Source organism: Suricata suricatta, chromosome 3, assembly GCF_006229205.1.
Source record: "Suricata suricatta isolate VVHF042 chromosome 3, meerkat_22Aug2017_6uvM2_HiC, whole genome shotgun sequence".
In the NCBI taxonomy this organism is placed as follows: Eukaryota; Metazoa; Chordata; class Mammalia; order Carnivora; family Herpestidae; genus Suricata; species Suricata suricatta.
In genome coordinates this window covers 138,973,467-138,999,139 of record NC_043702.1, presented here as the reverse complement: position 1 = coordinate 138,999,139, position 25,673 = coordinate 138,973,467, and the positions used below count along the sequence as shown (strand labels likewise).

The window sequence follows — 25,673 nt, the reverse complement described above, 5'->3', positions numbered from 1 at the left end:
TTTTTAAATTCTCCCCTAATTTAAGAGTCTTTGGTCTTTTTAGTCTTTCAATCACCTGATAAAACTCTAGATTGGCTTTAGATCCAGTCTCATTCAGTCATTTTACAGACAAGGAAACTAGCCTAAAGAGATAAGTAACTTGCCTCAGGTCACACAGCTAATTCATCAGAGCCAAAGGGGCAAGGGCAACCTGTGCTTCTGGAGTCAGCTCTTTCCACCCCTGGGAGGTCCAGGGGTTCACACACTCCAGCGATTCTTCCTAAGGCCTGTGCTCCGAGACGCTGTCACAACTGTGCACATTGTGCACCATGCACAATGGGGCTGAACGTAAAGGGATGTCACCCACAGTCAACACTGGAGATGTTCGCCAACGGTGGCTGAGGGACAAGAGCTCATGGAGCCAAGAGATCACTGAAGGATCTCAGAGGGATCTGAATTGCCAATCACTTCAGCACTGGAGGCAAAAAGAAGGACAAAGAAAAACCAACTCATTTTTTTTTTTTAAGTTTGAGCCAATGTTGACTTTAAAGAGAAAAAGAATGCAAAACACAAGCATAGAAAATGGGAGATTTAGTTAAAAAGGGAACTTCTAGGGAATGTGCCCGGCTTCCTCTTAGGAACTGCTTCCGGCCCAACTGCCCTACATACGTCATCAACATCTGCAACCCTACATACAATCCCTGATGTTTAGAAACCATGATCCTGAGCAGCGAATGGTCCCAAACCGAGAACGAATGGGTATATTACATCTAGTATATGTGTTAAGACAAGAAAGTTTATTATTATTATATTTTATATAATGGTTTTCAACCAGTATTGAGATAGAAAAAAGGGTTTTCTGGCTAACCAGAAAACTTCTATTCCCTGAGCATCCCAACTAATTGAGGTTGTGCTATAAAGAGACTGCTCTTTCTAGACAATCGAGTCCAGCATTACATAACTTGCCAAGAAGAACCCAATCCAGATCTGCCCTCCTAATTTCAAACATTAAGATATTAAATGTGAGTGATTTTTCTCACTCTTGGAAATAATATAAACAGTCTATAGTATAAACAAAACCACATACATACGAGAAATAGAAAACACAAATGATTACTCGCCAATCTTTGTATGTAACTGTTAGCTGCTTTCGGGGGTCAATTAAATACTAAAACAATACATCAAGACTGCCTTAGCATAGAAAAACTTGGGTGAATAGTTGAAATAATACAGCAGGATGTTTCAATTCTGCTAGACTGCATGCTCTCAAAATCCATAAAACTGGTGTTTCAGGGGACCCACTGAAGTCTGTTGAGGGCAGAACTCTGTGTCTGTGACCACCGGTAAGCTCTGTACCAACTAGTCAGAACCTCCCAATGCCTCGCTCAGAATGAGAGGTCTGTGCCAGGCAGTGAGTGATGTATTTTGGTGTATATTAATTTAGTGAACCCAAAACATGACTTTTCTTGAAAGAGAAAGAAAGGCTTCACAACAGAAAAACAATGAAAATGTCAAACAAGATAAAGGACGTGGTTTGAGAAGGAACAAAGGAAAAAAAGTCTTTCTGGCTAGGAATCCAATTATTTCTCAAATTAAATTAACAAATAAACAAACAAACAAACCCTTTTTTCCACCAGAGTATCACATTATAGAACCCAATGGATAGATGGACTCCACATTCTTTTTTATCTTAATCCACATGAAAAATCGAATTACTTTTGCCCAATTGATCAATTCCTGTAAAGTCAGCAGTGCGTTCATCATGTGGCTAAAACCGTGAGTAGGCATTTCGCTGCTGCTGCTGTTGTAATGGTTGTTGGGCCTGCTGTTGTTGTAGGCGAATTTGCTGGGAATAAGGGTCTTCCAGGGATTTGACAAATATGGTAGTTCTGGGACCTGTCTTCCACACAATACCATTGGCATCTTTCACGGAAGATTCCACTGTAATGTTGTGTGTTCCGAGGATAGCAAAGTTCAACAGAAATTGAGTACTGAAGTAATCATTATGAGGTTCAACCCTCTGCTCCATCTCATTGGTCATATTGTCAATGGGTATCTGGAATGAAAAAATTGTTAGATAACAGTAATAGCTAACATCTACTGAGTGCTTACTGTGAGGTAGGGCCTGTACTAAGTGCTTCTTTAATCCCTGCAAACAACCAAGAGCTTTAGGTACTATTATTATCCTTGCTTTACAGATGAGAACACTGAGGCAGAGAGGTTAAGTAATTTCTCCAAGGTCACACAGCTAATGAGTACTGGAACCGAGGCAGGTGAACTCCAGAGCCTACACTCTTTATCAGTAAGGGATACTAGCCCCCCACTCCTAGAACAAGCTGCAGAGCCTTTCTCAACGCCTTCATATGCCGGCCTTTCCTCCTTGTGAAGGAGCTCAGGCCACGCCTCTTCAAAATAATGCTGCTTTAGCACATTGATTCTTTTAATCAATCACTTGAGAAGCAGGATATAGGACGGGTTCTCTGAACTTGCCATTTTTACTTAAAACAGGCGATAAAACCTCCCACGAGAAAGGTGCCCTTCTTGGTACCAAGAGAAGGAGAATAACCTCTATACCAGAGCCTGGGAGTCAATGCTGAAATGCACCTGCACAAACAGACTCCCGCCCCGTCTCTCTCCCACTCACTCCCCCTCTTTACTGCCGAGCTGTCTTATGTCTCCACAGATTTACTGTTTCTTTGTCTAAAAGTTACATAAGCTTTCTGCTCCGGTCACTTCTTTGGGTTTCCATTGCCTGTGAAGACTCCCATATATGTGTAGAATTCTAACAAACTTGTATGCTTTTCTCTTGTTAATTTGCCTTAATGTTAGTGTAATCTATCATTAAGTGGGTAGAAGAGAACATTTTCCTCTCCTCCACTTGCTTACCCCATTCTCAACTCCAATTCCCATTTTTCTTTAAGGCTGTGAAGAGAAATTCTGAAGAAACAGGGCACAATCACCTGTTTCAGGGAGTTTAAAATCTAAGAGACTGAAAAAGAATGTAATACTAAGTAAATACAAGTTAGGATTCTTCCTCCTAGCTAGTCTGATTTTATATTACTTAATGCAGCTGTTCCTCCCTCTTTAAAACAAATTAGCTTTATAACTTGTACAGTGCTCATTAATAATCAGTGTCTTGTTTGGATGGGCAGCACAATATGCTATAAAACAGATTTGTGGGCTTGTTCACTTATTCAGCTAGACACTCATGGCTTTGTCCTTCAAAGAACAGCGTAACACTTGCTGGTCTACCCTGACCTGCACCCTAGATGAAGTATGTCAAGAGAGACACTTATTCTGAGAATGTATATAAAGGCAACCTTAAGGAGTATGTGGCCAGACTGTTCTACATTTATGTGCTTCTGTTGTATAATTAATGATAGAAATGTGCCCTGAAGCTTTGTGACTCAGGGAGCAGTTACCATGAGGTCAACCTTTCTGTAACAGCAGTGGAATGAAATCACTGACCAATTCAAGATCTTGGATTTATAGGCCCTGTTTTGTTTGTTTGCACAACTTCTACAGGGCTTTAGGTCCCTAAATAACAGGCCTACCAAACAAGAACTTCCTTAAAAGGATCAGAAATAGGCCAAGGCAACCTGATCGCTCTGAATGGATGATGCATTTCAAGTTGAGAACTCACTGCGTGTCACACAACAGAGCAATCTTGTACTACATAACTTATACCAGCTTCAGGGCATTAAGCAGTGCCTCCGGAGGTAAGTCAATAAGCAGAAGGCGGGTTTGAAGGGTTTTTTTTCTTAACAGTAGAAATCATATACAAGGAACAGTGAGAATCGGTGTTACTGTTCTCTCAAACTGAAAGTGAGGAGACAGCTGCTGAAAGGGGTAAGTTAACCATGTAAATTCTCACTAGGACCTTCTATGACAAAATGGATCACCCATGAACATAACAGTTGTACTATAAAAACAGCAAATGATGTGCTCGCTTCAGCAGCACATATACTAAAAACAGCAAATGATTTTCTTTTTCATCATTCACCAAACATTTGCTACATAAGGCACCATGCTCCGTGTTGTGGGAGTCAAAGAGAGGAAGAGAACAATGGAAGAGAAGAAAATGGTGGCTGAGCCATAGAGTGGGCAAAGGAGAAAGTTACCTAAGTAAAGAAAGTAAAAATGGCTTAAGCCACACCTTCTCTTGGGTTTTTAGCCTAAAACCACTAAAGAGAATAAAATGCTCTCTTTTTATATTTCTACTAATCCTCCTTTCATTGCTACAGAGCTCAGTTCAAGCATGCCCACGATAAACCTGGATACAATCAATGTGGGCATTTGAACCACTCTGTTCATACAACTGTGTACTTGCTCCCTTTTTCCATTTACTGTGAATAAACCATCAAAGAACCAGAAAGAGATGTCCACAGAAAGGAACACTCTGCATTTGGAATACTGGTATTCCGTGGTATTCAGCATCCTGGTCTTAGCTAACACAGCAAGCACAATTTTTGGTTACCTACCTCATGATTTCTCAAAGCAGCCAATTCCTACGGTTAGACCTTAAGGAAAGATTTTACTTTTTACATCTGACCGTGCCTGTCAATGTTGTATTGACCCTTTTTTTGGGGGAAATGCTAAAATTCCCTTAAAATAGAGAAAAATAATCTGATGTGTGCTTTTTGAGGTAAGGAAGCACTTACTTCCTCATTCCTGATGTTTCCCTCCATGTGGAGAGCCTTTTCATTAGATGAGCAGTATTGGTCTCCAGGGAAGGTGAATCCTACTGATGGGAAGTTCTGGGTAGGAACTGAGCACGGGGAGCTAAGACCTCCTCTTTCTCTTCTCTGGACCGTCAGGGCACTCCTTCCTACCATCAGTTTTATAGGGGCAGGCTCCTGTGTGTGTGGGCTGAGGCTGGTGGGAAAATTTCAGTGCAGAGGCACAAGGTTAGGAAGTCCCTGTTGCCAGGTACCCGAGCTGGGTTTCCCGACAGCTATAATAATAAGACTTGTATTCTGATCCCTGTTTGCCTGGATGTTTTTCGATCAGCTGGCTCAGGCAGGGAAAAGAGAAGTGTTGTTCACAAGCCCCCTCAAGCCCCAGAATGTACTTTTAACTTGTGTCCATATCGCATCCCTTAGGAGGTGTAACTGCAATCTGCTTAACACTGGAAAACTTCCATTAACATAAGCTGATCAAATCACATCACATCTCTGCCTCTTTCCTAAATTACCTTATAGTCTTGTCCAGATTTACTCTGCAGTGTTGAAGAAACATTCAGACAGACGGACTGAATTTTGCGGAAAAGCCCTGGTTTTGATCCATGTTGAACCACTCCCTCTACCTTTAGGGCCAGCTGCTGGTTGTTCTGGACCGCGATGGGCTCTGCAGGGTTCCGGGGGGACGGCGACAGGGCAAGCTGGAATACCAACGTTAAAATATGTGCTAATAAGCAAGAACAGGCTTTCTTCGACAGACAAGTTTGTGCTAATTATTATTTATAGGTTACAAAGCTACACACACAACCAATGTACCTTCAAGGTCAAGGGTTCCTTTTCCTAATGCTTCCTTTTAAATACCACCATATTTTCTACCTCAAACCCCAGTTCTGTGTGAGGGCAAAAGAGGGTGAGAAAACAGTGAAGGCACTATTCTTGCCCATTTCTGTGGTGGGGCCTTTCTTTGACTATGAACCAATTCCAGTAGGGAAATGCAGCATGTAAACTTTCATGTCCAGATGCTGTCCTTTGGTCTTATGTACTTTTTTTCCCCCATAATATTTTATTGTCAAATTGGTTTCCATACAACACCCAGTGCTCTTCCCCACAAGTGCCCTCCTCCATCACCACCACCTCTTTTCCCCCCCTCCCCCTTCCCCTTCAACTCTCAGTTCATTTTCAGAATTCAATAGTCTCTCAAGTTTTGCATCCCTCTCTCTCCCCAACTCTCTTTCCCTCTTCCCCTCCCCTTGGTCCTCCATTAGGTTTCTCCTGTTTTCCTGTTAGACCTACGAGTGCAAACATATGGTTTCTGTCCTTTTCTGCCTGGCTTATTTCGCTTAGCATGACACTCTCAAGGTCCATCCACTTTCCTACAAATGGCCATATGTCATTCTTTCTTTTAAATACACTAAATTCAAAGGCAAATGTACTTAATATTCTAGGATTGTTACACATACAATCAAGGCACAATGGTAAAAAAGTCAATTTCAAACTGTTCATTAGAGTAGCTTTTATTTTAAAACATATTTAAAATCCCGGACTGATGAAGGCGGCAGAGAAGAAGGGAACACTGTTACCTCTGCACACCCGCAGCCATCAAACAGAGAGGAATTAAAAGCCACAACTTTCTGATCTCCAGGAGCAGAGGTACCTGCACTGACCCCTTATCAATATCAGCCTCACGGATGCCTGAGTGAGTGAAAACTGGGAACGGAGACTCTAAGGGAGGGAGCACCGGCTCAAAGCGGAGCTGGGAAAGAGAGTGCCCAGAGACTTAGCCCCGGGCCACAGAGAGCACGGGTCCAGAGGCTGCCCAGCACCATGCAGGGCCGAGAGTGTGCAGGACGGTCGTGCAGGTTGGCACAGAATTTTGAGAGCTGTGCACAAGATGGCAGCGCAAGACGCTGGGTGCAAACCAGCTTCCAGGGAGGTACAGAGCTGAGGGGAAGAGGAGACACTGAAAGGAGACCTCAGCCCGTGGCACAGCGGAGAGACAAACTTTCCATTTGCAGCCGCTAGGCGCAGGGAGAGAAATCCAACCATCTCAGCGGGCCTGTTATCCGGTGGGCCTGGCAGCCTGCAAACCTCAGGTGGAGCCAGGGAAGGGTTGGCTCTCCAATCCCACTGCTCAGTCCCAATGAGAAAGCCGCCTGGCTGCCAAAGGTTATTTTAATGGTGGCGGAAACAGTAAAGTGGGTGGACTAGTATTTGAAGGCCTGGCGGACCTTAGAAAACCAAAACAATTTGACCCGTCCATGGCATGGGGAGGCTGGACTCAAGAAAGTGGCTGGCAATGCATGGTCTGAGAGGGACTTGAGGCGCCGCAGTCTTCTCCCTGCATCCACTAAGGCGGGGCCTCAGAGACCAGGCCCTGAGACCCAACCGGCCTACATCGAACCACGCCCATCGCATTGGAGAGCTGGATTCTTCTCTTCGTGCTATTTTTTTTATTTTTTTCAATTTTTTCTATACTAATTATTTTTAATTTTTATTTTTTTATAATTTTTCCCCTTGTTTTCTCTTTTCTTTTTAAAAATTTTTTTTAATGTTTTATTTATTTTTGATACAGAGAGACAGAGCATGAGAGGGGGAGGGGCAGAGAGAGAGAGGGAGACACAGAAACGGAAGCAGGCTCCAGGCTCTGAGCTAGCTGTCAGCACAGAGCCTGACGTGGGGCTCGAACCCACGAACGTGAGATCTGACTCGAGCCAAGGTCGGAGACTTAACCGACTGAGCCACCCAGGCGCCCCGTGTTTTCTCTTTTCTATTTTCCTATTTCCTCCTTTTCTCCCTTTCCCCCCAGGAGTCTGGGAAAGACCAACATTTAACACTGCTGTGATTAGATCAAACCCTTACCATCCAGATATTTTTCCCTTATCTCATTCTTATCCCTCTCCTCCACAGGTTTGAGGCTCTCAGACTGTCCTTTATCTCTGGCTGTCTCTGTGCCCCCGGGTTTTTTTTTTTCTCCTTTCCTGTCCTCCTTTTTCTTTCCAGTTCCCTTTTTTCCTTTCCCATTTGGTTTGCTTATTTATCGGATCTGTCAATGCGTTTGAGTGCTTGTGTTCCCTGTGTGTTTGTCTGTCTGTTTTCCTTTTCAGGGCTACCTCAAGAAACAGTCCAAAGCCCACATAGTAAAAAGTGTCAAATATCCCCGAGTAAGGAAATATATTAATTACAGGCACAACAAGAGAAACTGAGACACACCATTAAAAGAACATCTCCTGAAATGACAGGCCTTGGACAGTCAAAGAGTCTCCTTTATAGAGCCATACAAATAGGCACACAGTGCAGAAAGAGCTTTTGAAACTGATAAGAGACAGAAAGCTAGCCAAAATGACGAAATGAAAGAACTCTCCTCTAAAGAAATTCCAGGCAGAAATCACAGCAACAGAACTGCTCAAAACAGACACAAGCAACATAACTGAACAAGAATTTAGAACGATTATCATAAAATTAATCCCTGGGCTTGTATAAGCATAGAAGCTGTTAGAGAAGATACTGATACGAAGACTAGGAACCTTCAAAATAGCTGTGACGAGTTAAAAAAGGCTATAAATGAGGTGAATAATAAGATGGAGACTGCCAATTCACGGATTGAAGAAGCAGAGAGAAGAACAGGTGAATTAAAAGACACAGTTATAGCAAAAGAAGAAGCCAACAAAAAGAAAGAGAAATTGATACAGGAGCACGAAAGGAGAATCAGAGACCTGAGTGATACAATCAAACAGAACAATATCCGTATCACAGGAGTTCCTGAAGAGGAAGAAAAAGAGAAAGGTCCTGAAGGGGTGCTGGACCAAATTATAACAAAAATTTCCCCAATCTGGGGAAAGAGAAAGACATTGAAATTCAAGAGACATACCGAACTCCCCTAAGACATAACGTAATCCGACCTTCAGCACGACATATCATAGTGAAACTGGCAAAATATAAAGATGAAGAGAGAATTCTGAAAGCAACTAGGGAAAAAAGGGCCTTTACATACAAAGAGAAACCTATCAGAGTAGTTACAGACCTATCTACTGAAATTTGGCAGGCCAGAAAGGAATGGCAGGAAATATTCAATGTGATGAACAGGAAAAATATGCAGCCAAGAATTCATGGCTTGACAGCGAGCCTGTCGTTCAAAATAGAAGGAGAGATTAAGGTTTTCCCAAATAAAGAAAAGTTGAAAGAATTCATCACCACCAAACCAGCCCTGCAAGAAATCCTAAGAGGGACTCTATGAGAGAAAGAATATAAGACACCAGAGACCAGAGACATCAATACAAACATGAGCCCTACAGAGAACACAATAAATCTAAACCCACATTTTTCAGTAATAATACTGAATGTAAATGGACTGAATGCTGCTCTCAAACAACACAGGGTAGCAGAATGGATCAAAAACCAAAATCCATCTATTTGCTGTCTACAAGAGATTCACCTTAGACCTGAAGACACCTCCAGATTGAAAGTAAGGGGATAGAGAAATATCTACTATGAGACTGGACGCCAAAAGAAAGCTGGAGTAGCCACACTTATATTGGACAAACTGGACTTTAAAGTAAAGGCAGTAACAAAAGATGAAGAAGGACATTATATAATAATTACAGGGTCTCTACATCAGGAAGAGCTAACAATTATATCTATGAGCCGAATTTGGGAGCTCCCAAATATATAAAACAACTAATCACAAACAGAAGCAATCTTATTGATAAGAATGTGCTAATTGCAGGGGACTTTAATACCCCACTTACAACAATGGATAGGTCAACCAGACAAAAAAAAAATAATCACTAAAGAAACAATGGACCTGAATGGCACACTGGAACAGATGGAATTAATAGATATATTTAGAACTCTCCATCCTGAAGCTAGGGTATTCACTTTCTTCTCGAGTGCACATGGCACATTCTCCAAGACTTATCACACACTGGGTCATAAAACAGCCCTCCATAAATACAAAAGAATTGAGATCATACCATGCACACTTTCAGGTCACAATGCTATGAAACTTGAAATCAACCACAGGAAGAAGTCTGGAAAACCTCCAAAACTGTGGAGATTACAAACTACCCTACTGAAGAATGATTGGGCGAACCAGGCAATTAGAGAGGAAATTAAAAAAATATTTGGAAACAAATGAAAATGAAAATATAACAATCCAAACTCTCTGGGACGCAGCAAAGGCAGTCCTAAGAGGAAAGTTCATTGCAATCCAGGCCATTTCAACAAACTAGAAAAAGTGCAAACTCAAAACCTAACAGAGCACCTAAGGAAACTAGATAGGGAGCATCAAGAGCACCCCAAGCCCAGCAAAAGACAAGAAATAATAAATATCAGGGTAGAATTAAACAAGACAGAATCCACAAAAACAATTGAACAGATCAATGAATCCAAGAGTTGGTTTTTTGAAAAAATAAACAAAAATTTTTTAATGTTTATTTATTTATTTTTAATGTTTTACTTATTTTTGAGAGAGGAGAGAGAGAGAGACAGCATGAGCAGGGGAGGGTCAGCGAGAGAGGGAGACACAGAATCTGAAGACAGGCTCCAAGCTCTGAGCTAGCTGTCAGCACAGAGTCCAATGTGGGGCTCGAACCCAGGAACCGACAGATCATGACCTGAGCTGAAGTCGGACGCTTAACTGACTAAGCCACCTAGGCACTCCCAAAATAAACAAAATTGATAAACCTTTAGCTAGGCTCCTCAGAAAGAAAAGAGAGAACACTCAAATAGACAAAATCATGAAGGAAAATGGATCTGTTACAAAAGATCCCTTGGAAATACAAGCAATCATCAGAGATTACCATGAAAAATTATATGCCAACAAACTGGACAATCTAGAAGAAATGGACAAATTCCTAAATGCACATGTACTACCAAAATTCAAATGGGAAGAGATAGAAAATCTGAACAGACCCATAACCAGTGAAGAAATCGAATCAGTTATCAAAAATCTCCCAAAGAATAAAAGCCCAGGGCTGGATGGATTCCCAGGGGAATTCTACCAGACATTTAAAGCAGAGTTAACACCGACCCTTCTCAAGTCATTCCAAAAAATAGAAATGGAAGGAAGACTACTGGACTCATTCTATGAAGCACATATCACTTTGATTCCTAAGCCAGACAGAGACCCAACAAAAAAAAGAGAACTACAGGCCAATATCCTTATTGAATACAGATGCAAAAACACTCAACAAGATACTAGCAAATCGAATTCAACAGCATATAAAAAGAATTATCCACTATGATCAAGTGGGATTCATTCCTGGCTTACAAGGCTGGCACAATATTCACAAATCCATCAATGTGATACATCACATTAACAAAAGAAAAGGAAAAAAACCATATGATCCTGTCGATAGATGCAGAAAAAGCATTTGACAAAATACAACATCCCTTCTTTATAAAAACCCTTGAGAAAGTCGGGATGGAAGGAACTTATTTAAACATCATAAAAGCCATTTATGAAAAGCCCACAGTTAATGTTATCAATGGGGAAAAACTGAGAGCTTTCCCCCTGACATCAGGGACAAGACAGGGATGTCCTCTCTCACCACTGTTGTTTAACATAGTGCTGGAAATCCTAGCATCAGCAATAAGACAACAAAAGGAAATAAAAGGCATCAGAATCATCAAAGATGAAATCAAACTTTCACTTTTCGCAGATGACATGATACTCTACATGGAAAACCCGATAGACTCCACCAGTAGCCTTCTAGAACTGATCAATGAATTCAGTAAAGTTGCAGGGTACAAAATTAATGTACAGAAATCGGTTGCATTCTTATACACCAAAAATGAAGCAACAGAAATTAAGAAACGAATCCCATTCACAATTGCACGAAAAATCATAAAATACCTAGGAATAAACCTAACCAAATATGTAAAAGACATGTATGCTGAAAACTATAGAAGATTTATGAAGGAAATTGAAGAAGACACAAAGAAATCGAAAAACATTCCGTGCTCATGGATCAGAAGAATAAACATTGTTAAAATGTCATTATTACCCAAAGCAATCTACACATTTAATGCAATCCCCACCAAAGTTGCACCAGCATTCTTCTCAAAGCTAGAACAAACTATCTTAAAATTCGTATGGAACCACAAAAAACCCTGAATAACCAAAGTAACATTGAAGAAGAAAATCAAAACGGGAGGCATCACAATCCCAGACTTTAGCCTCTACTACAAAGCTGTCTTCATCAAAACAGTATGGTATTGGCACAAAAACAGACACATAGACCAATGGAATAGAATAGAGAACCCAGAACTGGGCCCACAAATGTACAGCCAATTAATTTTTGACATAGCAGGAAAGAGTACCACCACTCACAAAAATAAACTCAAAATGGATAAAGGGCCTGAATGTGAGACAGGAAACCATCAAAACCCTCGAGGAGAAAGCAGGAAACAGCCTCCTTGACCTCAATTGCAGCAATTTCCTCCCGGACACATCCCCAAAGGCACAGGAATCAAGAACAAAGATGAACTATTGGGACCTCATCAAGAGAAAAAGCTTCTGCAATGCAAAGGAAATGATCAAAAAAACTAATAGGAAACCACAGAATGGGAAAAGATAGTCGCAAATGACATATCAAATAAAGGGCTAGTATCCAAAATCTACAAGGAACTCACTAAATTCCATACCCAAAAAACGAATAATCCAGTGAAGAAATGGGCAGAAGACCTAAACAGACACTTCTCCAAAGAGGACATCCACATGGCCTGTAACAGGCATAAGAAACGAGGCTCAGCATCACTTATCATCAGGGAAATACAAATCAAAACCACACTGAGGTACCACCTCACACCGGTCAGAGTGGCTAAAATGAACAAATCAAGAGATTATAGATGCTGGTGAGGATGTGGAGGAACAGGCACCCTCCTACACTGTTGGTGGGAATGTAAACTGGTACAGCCGCTCTGGAAAACAGTAAGGAGGTTCCTCAAAAAACTATCAGTAGAACTCCCCTATGACCCAGCAATAGCACTGCTAGGGATTTACCCAGGGGATACAGAAGTGCTGGTGCATAGGAGCACATGTACCCTGTTCATAGTGGCACTTTCTACAAAACATGGAAAGAGCCTAAATGTCCATCACCTAATCAATGGATCAAGAAGATGTGGTTTATATATATACAATGGAGTACTACATGGCAATGAGAAAGAATGAAATATGGCCATTTGTAGCAAAGTGGATGGACCTCGAGGGTGTCATGCTAAACCAAATAAGTCAGGTGGAGAAGGGCAGATACCATATGTTTGCACTCATAGGTCTAACAGGAGAACAGGAGAAACCTAACAGAGGACCATAGGTAGGTGAATGGGAAAAGAGAGTTGGGGGCAGAGAGAGGGACACAAATCATGAGAGACTATTGAATACTGAGAACGAACCGAGGGCTGAAGGGGGAGGTAGAGGGGGGAAGAGGGTGATGGCCATGGAGGGGGGCACTTGTGGGGAGAAGCACTGGGTGTTATATGGAAACCAATTTGACAATAAACTATTATTAAAAAAAATAAAATAAAATCCCAAATACACTTGTATTACAGAAAGCCCAAATTCTGCTAAATGAAAACATGGAAGAAATTGGGTCTTTTGATAATGTTGAACATTGCCTCAATCAACCCTGCACACATCTTACCTAAGGTTATCAATTTTCCTTATTATTCAGGTCATTTTGAAATGGAATTGCACTTGTAAATGTGAATTATGGTCAAAAGCATTCGAATGGATATGCAAAATGCATGGAAGACATTTACTGCCAGGGATAAACTAGAAAACCTCTTGCGGGTGACAGTTTTCCTCCTTTCCTGACAATTCCAGTCTCTGAGTCAAAAATACATTTCTGAATGTTGAGTGGCTTACATATTTTCTTTTTTTTTAATTTTTTTAATTTATTTTTTTTAATTTTTTTAAATGTTTTATTTTATTTGTGATACAGAGAGAGACAGAGCATGAGAGGGGGAGGGGCAGAGAGAGGAGACACAGGACCGGAAGCAGGCTCCAGGCTCTGAGCTAGCTGTCAGCACAGAGCCTGACGCGAGGCTCGAACCCACGAACGTGAGATCTGACCTGAGCCGAAGTCGGAGGCTTAACCGACTGAGCCACCCAGGCGCCCCTTATATATTTTCAAATACTAGCTCTTCGCATTGGCCAACTCATCAAAACTGGATATTCACAGACAAAAAAGCACCCTGGAGGTAGGGCTGGTGATGTTTTACTGGACCTGATTTACTCTGGGTCTGGAAAGGCCAATCAGACATGGACTCAGCTCAGCTCAAGATCCTTATAGGAGACTATCATAAAACCTCTCAAATTACTCTTGGAGACACGAGACAGAGCTCCAGGCACCCAAATGTCCGTCTCACTGCATCTGGCACTGACAGGTAAGAAGGGAGACGTTTTAACCCCCAAATCCTTTTCCTTTCACCAAACCATTCAATAAAGGGAGAAGAAATTCACAACTAAAGGCTGTAAGTTTTATCAAAACCAAAAGTAAGATCCCGAAGCAGAGCTCTATCCCATGTACTCTTCAGAAGATAATTGGGTTTTTAATCAATATTAACCACCATATTCTTGCTATTATTACCTTGATGCTCGTAGACTGTAGTTTCTGGAAAAAATATCTCTGAAATGAAAGAGGAACCTTCAGCAAGGAAATAATGGCATTGCAGAGGCATGCTGTATGCTGGGGGGAGAAATAAAAACTAAGTCAAATAAAAATAAATTTCTAAATTTCATTAACAAATGGTACTTTCAGGAAGAAGTTTAAAAAGTGCAAATGGTCATATGATTATTGCAAAGGTACATACCTATCAGGAAACAGGCATAATACCCAAATGTTTGCCATGTCATTCATGTTAAGGAATACAAATGCAGATTTTTTGCTTTATTTTGAATAAATATTTATGGATACTCAATAAAATAAAAAGTAAATGTAGAAGAAAATCCTCAAGGCAAAATATGTACAAACTTTGCATTTCCATAGCACTTAGAGCTATTAGACATATTATTATATAATGATTTTAGTTACTACAATATAGAGTAATTATCACATGTTAAAGTTGGATAAAGAAAATATGGCAAAGAAGCCAGAGCAGCATATTGATGTCTGAGGCCTGACACTAAATCCCATGAACCCCAGCCTCATCACTCCTCCATCCCACCTCCATGTGGTGGCTTCCCTGTCCCTACAGCCCCAGAGTGAGCAATGGTGGAAACTTATTGGAATTCAGATGAAGAATGACACTATAATCCAACTCTACGGAATTCTGAAATTTTACTAGAACACTTTATTTCAAATATCTATTTCACAAACTTAAATGAGTTTTGAAACTCCCAGCATAGCTGCAGAAGAGAAGCACCACAGTGAATCCTTTGAGTCCTAGCAAAAGGAGCCATAGACAGCTAGAACGTAAGAGTTCTAAGCTACTCTATGTATGTATATATGTATTTAAAACCACTTTATTGAGGTATGACTGACATACAAAAAGCTGTACAGTTAAGGTACCCAACTTAATGAGTTTGGAGAGGAGTATACAACTGTGACACCGTCAAAGATATTGTAAAGATCACCCAGTCTAATCCTCAGTTTTGCTGATGACCCAGGTCACCTAGCCAGGTAATGGGACAAGTTGGGACTAGAATCTAGGTTGCCTGACTCTTAGTTCAGCGATTTTTGTTCTATTTCACCAATGGTTTACAAACTTAATAGAAAAACATTTCAGCACCATCAGAATACTTGTAGCTTCAGGTGACCTAGAACTGCTCCTGCTGGTCTACCCTCCCCATCTCAGTCTACTTCCCCACCAGTGGCCCCAAAGCACCTCAAGTTGAAAACCACTCTCCTGTGCTGTCTGCCCTTCCGAGCTGCTGATTCCAAGCACCGTGCCATCTAGTTGCCTATGTGTAAACACTTTTAAACAGCTGGGCATTAAGGCTACAGGTTAGAAGAATCCACTCCTTATTGGTTTCAGGCTGTTGAACATTTCGTGCCCAAGTGACTCCTAAAAAAATGCCAGCTCTCGGGGCACCTGGGTGGCTCCGTCGGTTAAGCGTCCGGCTTCGGCTCAGGTCATGATCTCACGGTTCGTGGGTTCAAGCCCCGCGTCAGGTTCTGTGCTGACAGCTAGCTCAGAGCCTGGAGCCTGCTTCACATTCTGTGTCTCCTTCTCTCTCTGACTCTCTCCTGCTCGCACTGTCTCTGTCTCTCAAAAATAATAAAAAACATTAAAAAAAAAAAAAGCCAGCTCTCTTACTGGAGAAAACCACAATACAGATTCAAACACATTGGGTCTACTTCTTCAGGTTTAACTGCTGACACAACATTATTCACCTTCCTGCAACGAGGAATCTGGGAAGCACCTGCAGGGACATCCTAATGGTGGTGGAAGTCTGATGCCAACAGTGTTTTAGGAGAAACCTCTTTACAGGGTGGACTTAGGGGACCCCAAGTGACCTCAGGCTGTCCTGGGGCAAAAAGGCACCATTCTCTTTTAAAAGAATGGAGGCAAATTTTGCAATTCTCTGTATGGAGAGTGTGGAGTGCCTGAGGCTGATGCCCCGTGGGCACATGTGCACAGGTGTGTAAGGAGCAGAGTGCCATTACAGTTAACAGTCTGGAGATGTGGAGGCACGTAGTGTGGTTAGTAAACCAGAGGACCAGCATAGCACCAACACGCTCTTCTCTGTTGAATCTGATACTTTCCAGCCTTTGTATTTTTTTTTAAGATTATTTATTTTGAGAGAGAGAGAGAGAGAGTGTGTGTGTGTGTGCAAGAGTAGAGGGAGGGGCAGAGAGATAATCCCAAGCCAAGGGGCTTGAATGCATGAACCGTGAGAGCATGACCCGAGCTGATACCAAGATGAACCTGATGAACCACCCAGGGGCCCCCAGCCTTTGTATTTTTTGACATTTAATCAATGTCTTGCACAGATGTGTGTATTCCCTTCAAAGATAGTCTTTACACTGTCCCTTAGCAACCAAGTCTCTATCAAACAACCACCAGTGTCAATTCAATTCGGCAAATACGTACTGGCGATTTTATGTCAGGAAAAGTATCTGTCCGGAAAATCTAATCTAACTCTTCAACAACGCATCTTACCAATTTCTTCTTAAACACCTGATAAAGGGTGAGAGCACAGGGCGAGAAGAGTGGAGCCAGAAAAGAGCTATAGGGAATGTCAGCATCTAGTGGGTGGGCAGGGCAAGGGGAAATCTCTAGGGTGTAAGGTCGCAGACGGGGTGTCATGGGCTAAATGTATGGCTTCCCCAAACTTCTGTGTTGAAGGCCTAGCTCCCTAGTAATTGGAGGCAGGGCTTTTGGGCAGTTAGGAGGTTTGGACGAGGTCATAAGGATGAGGTTCCATGATGGGCTTAGTGTCCTTACAAGTAAAAAAGAGACCAGAGCTCCCTTTCTCTCCCACATGCGAGGGCACAGTGAGAAGGTGGTTGCCTGCATGCCAGCAAGAGGGTCGTCGCCAGGAACCAAACTGGCTGCCACCCTTGTTCTGGACTTTCCAGCCCCCACAACTACGAGAGAGAAGTGTCTGTTGTTGAAGCCAGCCTGTCTACAGGTATTTCGATACAGGAGCCTGAGCTGACTAAGCCCTTGGCGAATGGCCAGGCAGGGAGGAGAGAGCTGGGTGAGGGTGTGTCAGTTTGTCCTGTGAAAGAGGAAACCCAAGGAAGAACAGGAGCGCACCAGTGCCAACGGCAGCAGATTCGGCAGGCTAGAAGGACATCAGTGGTTTCAGCGGGCAGGAAGTGATTCACCTCCTCGTAGGTGACAAGCCCAGTTCCTTGTTTCAACTAGCCAGTGGTTCTCAGCCTGGTGTCAGGACAGAATCACCTGGGAACTTTTATAAATACTAATGCCTGGGTCTCAACTGCAGAGATTCAAAGTTAACCAGTCTGGAGTGGGGCCTGGGTAGTGATGTATTTTTAAAAAAACTCCCAAAGAGATTCTAATATGTAGTCAGGGTTGAGAACTATTACAACTTCAGTTGAACTGTTTTATCTGCATTGTCGTAGAGCAGATTCGACACAGTTAGGTAACTCTGGAGCAGCGAGAGATGTGCTAGGTACCCCATGGATTTGCTCATTTCATCCTCATAGCAATTGTTAGCCGTTACAAAACTGGCACAGCAGAAAACAGGCAGACAGGGGAATACGATGAATTCACATGGTTAGTAAGTGCCAGAGTTGGGTAAAAAACCACTTCTATGTAATGAAAACTCAATAAAACAAATGTTACTTGCCATGTAAGAAACAGGGGTATGTTTCCGATTGAGCGATTCCACTTCCTCCAAGACACGATTATACACGGACATCATTCTCCTCTCATATTCACTGTCAGCATGGGCTGCTCCAGCAGATCCATATTCCTGGAAACTGAGGTCAAATCAGTATCAATTAATTAATCAACCAAAACAGTCACTACTTCAATGTCTACATGTGTCAGGCACTTTGCACATGTTCTCATTTAATTTGTAAAATAATGACGTAGGCATGGTTGTTTCCATTTTACAGGTGGGCTTGGAGAGAGTAAGTAATAAGCCTGGAATTCAAACCCAGACCTGACTTCAAATTCTGTAAGTCTAATCGCTCTGGTTGCTAGGTGGTAGAAAATGTCTGTACCATGAGGGGAAGGAGACCTAAGGCATTTGAAAAGGTAATTATCCATAAACACCAAACAACTAGTGAAGATCTATAAATAACAGATCAGCATATGGAGGGAGTGGAAGAATGCCACCGAAGAGGTAGGTCCTGATCAAATTATCAGGCAAGCAGGATGGAGAAGATGTGGAGAGATGGAAGTGTGGAGGGCATTTGTGGCTCTGGAAATGGCATGGAGCCACAGCATGGACGTGAAAGGCACAGGAATGTTCAGGGGAGAGCTAGTCAATAGAGTGTGCTGGAAGGTTTTACCTAGATTTCTTCCTTCTTCTACAAAGGTATTTCTGAAAATCTAAGTGAGAAAAGAAAGCAAACCTTTTGTATTCTAACTAAGCTTAAGGGGGTTATTTGAAAATCCAACATAGGTAATTTAGCCACACTGGGCATAACACTGTTCTTATTATTCCCTTATTATCCTTTTTAAATAAACGTTTATTTGTTTAGAGAGAAAGTGTGGGCATGAGAGTGAAGGAGGAGAGGCACAGATAGAGAGAGAGAATCCCAAGCAGGCTCCACGCCGTCAGACCCCAACACAGGCCTTGATGTCACAAACCATGAAATAGATCATGACCTGAGCCAAAATAGTCAGCCACTCAACTCACTGAGCCACCCAGCGTCCCTCCCTTATTATCCTTTTAACATCAAATGTGTGTGTTAAAGGCACCATGAAAGCACTTCACCTAGGTACTTAATACAGATTTCAGTGAACCACCACAACCACTCTGGAAGATAGGCATCACGTTACCTATAGTTCACGGGTACATGGCTCAATGTGATGAAATCACTTGCACGTATTTATAGGGCTAGGAGTGAATGATAAGAGACTCATGTTCATATCTGCCTGGCTCCAAAGCTTTATTCCCTGCACTGTACTATATCTTAAGTTCCATCAAGACAAGAACTGAACTTCATTTATAGGACTATACACACAAATAAAGCATAAAGAAATTAAAGTCTTTTACAGTTACCTGCTACTAAAAGGGTCTAAATTTAGAATATACTGATCTACCTCCTACCAAAGCATTCATTTACTTAAAAAATAAACTTCATTGAGATGTGGGTTGAAGGCACCTTTGTCAAAAATCAAATGATCATATGTGAGTGGTCTCTCCATTCTACCATCAAGCCAATATCACATTGTCTTAGTTACTACAGCTTCATAGTAACCCTGAAATCTTTATTAAGTCCTGCACGTTAGCTTTTCTCCTTTATTATGCAATATGGTAAATTACGCATTTTGGTCTTCTATTGTTAACCTGGTATTCCAGGGATCAGACTTCCTTAGTCCTGATGTATTATCTTTTGTATATTGCTGGATTCAATCTGTACATGGCGTGTTAAAAGTTCTTATGTCTGTGTTCACGAAAAGCTGTTGTTACTCCCCTATTATGGCTTTTGATTAAGCTGTAGGACTTGGATTGGTGCTCTTACTTGATTTCTGATATTGGTAATTTGTGTTCCTTTACCACTCAGACTAACTAATTTTATCAGTTTTCTTATCTTTTCAAAGAACCACCTTTTGGTTTCACTGATCTTCTCTATTATTTATTTCTAACTCCTTGATTAGTGTTCATATTTTTGTTACTTCTTTCCTTCAAATTATTTTGAGTTTAATTTGCTTTCTTTTTTTGTAGCGTCAGGTAAGGTAGAAACTTAGATCACTGATTTTAAACTTTTTATGTTATATAAAAATATTTAAAGCTATCAATTTCCCTCTCAGCTCTATATTAGCTGCATCCCACAAGTTTTGGTTTGTATTTTCATTTTCATCCCATTTAACATACTTCCTAATTTTCCTTCTGATTTCTGGACCAGTTGGATTATTCAGAAGTCTTATTTAATTTTTAAATATGTGGGAATTTTCTAGAGATCAATTTTGTTAGCCAATTCTAATTTGTCAGATATCATATTCTGCATAATTGCAATGCTTTAAAGTTTATGGTTTACCACAATAAATGTTCCAAATGCACTTAAAAAAACATATATGCTGCTGTTGGTATATACATGTCAATTAGGTCAAGATGATTGATAGTGTTGTTCAAGTTTTCTACATCTTAAGAAATTTTCTGACAAGTTGTTCTATTAATTACGCAAAGAGGGAAGTGTTGAAAACTTGGTAATTGTGGATTTATTTCTCCTTTCAGTTCTGCCAGTTTTTGCTTCATATGTTTATAAGATGTTACTTCGTATGTATTTAAGAATTATGTCTTCTTGATGGACAGATTCCTTTATCATGATGAAATGTACCTTGTCCTGAGGTCTATTTTATATGATATTAATATGGTCACTTCAGTGTTTAGAGTTTCACAATATATACTTTTCAATCCTTTTTTCTTTTTATCTGTGTCTTTATAATGGGTTACTTGTGGTAGGCAGATAATTGGGTTTGCTTTTACATTCAGTAGGATAATCTCTGATTTTATTTAGAGTAAGACTACATTTCCTGTAATAACTGGTATGGTTGGGTTTACATCTACCATCTTGTAATTTGTTTTCTACTTTTTCCAACTGTTCAGTTTCTTTTTATCCCATCCTCCCCGTCTTCTTTTGGATAAACTGCGTTTTCTTTTTTCTTTTTTTTCTTCTTTTTCTTTTTTTGTAATATTTCATTTTATCTCTTCTCCTGGCTTATTTTATTTTTTAGTGGTTGTGCTAGAGTTTATTCATCCTTAGTTTATCACAAGTTATCTTCAAATAATATGCTATATGCTACTTCTTGTAAAATATAAAAATCATATAGCCATCCTGTCATGTCTGATTTCCTATATTTTACTTCCACATGTTATAAACTCCCATAGTTATTATTGTTTTAAATGACCAATATAAAAAATAAAAATGAAAGAAGTCTTTTATATTTCATGACGTATTTACCATTTCTAGTGTTCTTCACTCGATTTTGTAGATACAGGTTTACAACAGAAATGGTTTCTCTTCAGCCTGAAGAACTTCTTTAACATTTCTAGTGTATACACCTCCTGGTAACAAGTTTTCTCAGATTTTGTCTGAAAAGGTCTTTATTTAGTCTTAGTTATTAAAGGGTAATTCTTACTGAATATAGAATACTGGGTTATCTTTTTCACTTTCAGAACTTTAAAGATGTTCTAATTGTCTTCTGGCTTGCATTATTTCTGATGAGAAATCAGTGGACTTCTGATCTTTTTTCCCTTCTATGTATTCCCTTTCTCTGGCTATTTAAGTTTTTCTCTGCCACTGATCTTCAGCAATTTGATCACAATGTACGGCTTATTGTGGTTTTACTTATCTTGTGGTTTGTTAAGCTTCTTGAATCTGTGGGTTTATAATTTTTAATTAAACATTAAAAAACTTCAGCCATTTAAATATTTCCCTTTCCTTCATTCCCCTCTTTCTAGGATTTGTAGTCACATGTATATATTAGTACAAATGACACTGTTCCATAGGCCCGTATTGACTGTTGTCTTTCGGGTTGTTTTTTTATTTCACTGTCCAGTTTGAGTAGTTTTTATTGTTATTCTTTCCAAGTTGACTGATCTTTTCTCTTGTCATATCTAGTCTACTGTTAAACCTGTTCCAAAGTTGAAATGTATATCCATTGAAAATGATTTTTCAAAAATAAAGGCAAACTCAAGATACTGTATTTTTTAGCTCTAGAAATTCCATCTAGTCCTTTTTACATCTTTAATATTTCTCCTAATTATGTTATCTTTTACCTTTAAATCTCTGAAAATATTAGTAATAGCTGTTCTAAAGTCCAACTCCATAAAATCCATTATCTGTCATTTGTTGAATCTTTTTCCTAAATCACTAAATTTTCTCCTGGCTATTTGTCACATTTTCCTGCTTCTTCTCATGTCTAGTAATTCTTGATCTAATGCTACAAGTGTGGATTTTATACTGTTGAACTTTTTATTTTTTTGTCTTTAAAGAATGTTAAATTTTGTTTTGGTAGACAGTCAAGCAACTTGTACATAATCCTGATTCTTTTAAAGCTTACCTGAAAGACTAGTTAGACCTAGTGTAGCCCTACTGCTAAGGTAGTATGACCTTTCTGGTGTTTCTTCTGAATGCTCTCAGAGTCGAATAAGGTCTCTCTGTTTGGCTAGCTGGAACTCAAATGTTTGAAACATGTGTAAGCCCTAAGAACGTTCAGCTTACAGCTTTCTGGTAATTATTCTTTCCCTAGCACTTGTTTTTTGCCTGGCCTTGTGCAGTTTCCCCTTACATATGTATATCTTAGTACACATATGTTAATCTTCAGCCAAAGATTCACAGTCTATGACATTTCTGGAGCTCTTTCCCTGGGAAGCTTCTTTCTCTCTCCTGTATTCTGTCTTGCAAATTCTATCTTCCTCTGGTTCCCTGAATCCTGATTCCTATCTCTTCAACTAAGCAAGACCACTGTGTTCTGCTAAGTGCCTCCAGGGAAAGGAAAGACTATTGTAGGGTTTACCTTATTTGTGTCCCTTCACTGAGGGATGACATTCCTGAATTTCCTATTGTCCAATGTCTGAAAACAGTTAACTTTTATCCAAGTTTTAACTGGATAAAAACGCCAGTCTTACTTATTTTGACATAGCCAGGACTATGCCCTTATCTTTTAGGCAGCAACATAAAGATTAAGTGCAAAGGACTCAACAGAACAAATAAAAAGTTAAAACAGAAAAATGCAATGAACCACCATCTCAAAATGTTTCTTCTTGATAATTCTAAAAAGTTGGAATGAGGTCAATTCATAATTGTAGACATCCACCCTGTCCTAATCCATATTTACTATTATTGGTTCAGGCACTATTTTAGGTGCTAGAGATACAAAGCTAAATATTCATACAAGATCTCTTCTTCCAAAAAAGCTTCTAGGCTGTGAAAAATACACACTTTTGAAAAAAACTACAGTGAAATACCAATGCTATGCCTCCTTCTCTTGAGTTTTTTTTCTTTTTTAATTAAAAAATTTTTATATTTATATCCAGGTTAGTTAGCATGCGGTGGAATGATTTCAGGCGTAGATTCCAGTGATTCATCTGCTATATAGAACGCCCAGTGCTCATTCCAACAAGGGTCTTCCTTAATGCCCCTTGCCCTATTTAGCCTATCCGCCCACCCACGACCCCTCCAGTAACCCTTAGTTTGTTCTCTGTATTTGAGTCTCTTATATGTTGTCCCCCTCCTTGTTTTTATATTATTTTTGGTCCCCTTCCCTTATGTTCACCTGTTTTGTATCTTGAATTCTACATGAGTGAAGTCATATGATATATGTCTTTCTCTAATTTTTCTTAGCATAACAGCTTCTAGGTCCATCCACATAGTTGCAAATGTCAAGATTTCATTCTTTTTGATTGCTGAGCAATACTCCATTGTGTATATATACCACATCTTCTTCATCCATTCACCAGTCAATGGACATTTGGGCTCTTTCCATACTTTGGCTGCTGTCAATAGCGCTGCTACAAACACTGGGGTGCATGTGCCCCTTTGACACAGCACAGCTGTATCCCTTTCATAAATACCTAGTAGAGCAATTGCTGAGTCGCAGGGTAGCTCTATTTTTAATTTTTTAAGGAACCTCCATTCTGTTTTCCATAGTGGCTGCACTAGTTTGCATTCCCACCAACAGTGCAAAAGAGGTCCTCTTGAGGTTCTTTTTTAGCTGCAAGTCCTTCTTTACTTGGAAGGCACAGAACATATAATATCAAGAACAGAAGTTTCAGGAGGAAGCCACTCTTTGCAGTTGTATACTATTGAGAATGAAACCCAAACAACCCTCCTTCAAGGTACAGGCTTTCTTTCCCAACTTTTTCCTGCTACGAAAGGCAGAGGCTAGGGGGACAGGCTGGGTGAATGAGAGGGGATGGAGAAGAGTGAAATAGGAGTGGTAGGAAGGAAAAAGAGTGAGAAAGAGAGTAGTAGCATGAGTAAACTCCCCTCATCCTGTCCCTGCTGACAATGCACCCAACCTCTCTGTTAAAAAGTCAATCAAGAGAAAAACTTACGCCTGTCATACCAATCAACAGTACAATGATATCTGGGTGCTAAGAAGTAAAACGAGTATGGCACAATCAAAGATGGTGTGACCCTTGAGTCATCAATTAACGGGCAAAGACTGTAAGGTAGATGCAAGTGTGAGCACACTTTGAAACTTAAAGGAAGGGGTTTGTTTTTTTTTTAAATAAGCACTGTAAGCCTGACGGGAAGATGAACACTGGTGAGAACAGGATAAAAGGAAAAATAAGCAAATTATTAGTATGTTATGAAAATATTAAAATGGATCAGATGAATAGGGAAAAAGACAGCCAAGTGGCCTAGTCTGGGAGTAGGAGAACTTTAAGACAGAAGCAAGGACCTTGCTATTATCCTGAAAAGAAATGGTGAGTCAATGCCCCAGGGTAGAGAAATTTTACCCTGCTTTGTTGATTGCATTCTCTTTGAGGAAGCTGACCTTGGAATCCCAGGCCTTATTAGATCGGAAATTACAGACAGTTGAAAATGCACATTCCAAAAGAGAATACTATAATGGGGGGGAAAAAAACCTCCAACAGACTATTCTCGAATAATTAGTTAATGGAAGAGGAGAGAAGAATATTATTGGAGCAAAACCAGGAATATCTTTTGTTTAGGAAACCAACGAATAAAAATGTCAAGCTTAATTATATTATTAACCCAGTTTTTCATACCAAAATTTAGGTATAGTATACAAGAGGAACATATTCAAATTTCAAAGAATTTTTTCTTAGTTATTTTTCCAGGTCAATGTTTTAAAAATAGGAGGCCGGAGGTAAATAAACAACAGAGTCGGAAAAATCAGGTTTTGTCACTAGCTGTGACCTCAGGTAAATAAATACTGGAGAAGTCCCTGTTCTTTCTTCTTCTTATATAAAATCTCTTCCAAAACACTGCTGTGATGACTAGGTAAGACATATTTGAAAATGTACTTCAGTGTAAACTATTATTAGAAATACCTTGCTGATTCTGGATCCAAAATGAGGGCTTCTATTGCATGAGATATCAACAAACAGCTCTGCTGCTGTCTGGACGGACGTTAAGGTTACACATGAAAAAGGAGAAATCCACACGAACTTTATATTCTCTGAAGTTCAAGTAGAGAGGCGGATCACACTTCACGTTAAGGTAACCATAATGTTACCACACCAAATGGTTTGGGAGTCTATTTTTCCCCCCTTTTACTGTTTCTAATAGTGTCTCTGATATTCCGTTCCAGGAAGAGTACTTCAGAGGCCGCCTAACGTGGGAAGTGGGGACACCGAGCAACAGGTTCTGAGTGTCAATCACAGAAATGTTTTTCTTCTGCTCCGACGTAGGGGTGTCACTGATAAAAGTTAAAAACAGCGACAACCAAAATGGT

The 25,673-nt window shown here is 40.3% G+C and overlaps 1 protein-coding gene across 1 annotated transcript in view; it reads right to left on the bottom strand.

Annotated features, from left to right (window-relative positions):
- Nucleotides 1-755: 755 nt before the first annotated feature.
- INTS7 (integrator complex subunit 7) overlaps nucleotides 756-25,673 on the bottom strand; it is a 98,636-nt gene continuing 73,718 nt past the window's right edge. The window contains exons 16-20 of the mRNA XM_029935320.1: nucleotides 25,270-25,338; nucleotides 17,917-18,049; nucleotides 14,246-14,344; nucleotides 5,174-5,359; nucleotides 756-2,035 (exon numbers count right to left, since the gene is read on the bottom strand). Coding sequence (XP_029791180.1) covers nucleotides 1,748-2,035; nucleotides 5,174-5,359; nucleotides 14,246-14,344; nucleotides 17,917-18,049; nucleotides 25,270-25,338 — 775 coding nt within the window. The 3' untranslated portion in view covers nucleotides 756-1,747. The remainder of the gene's footprint in view (nucleotides 2,036-5,173; nucleotides 5,360-14,245; nucleotides 14,345-17,916; nucleotides 18,050-25,269; nucleotides 25,339-25,673) is intronic.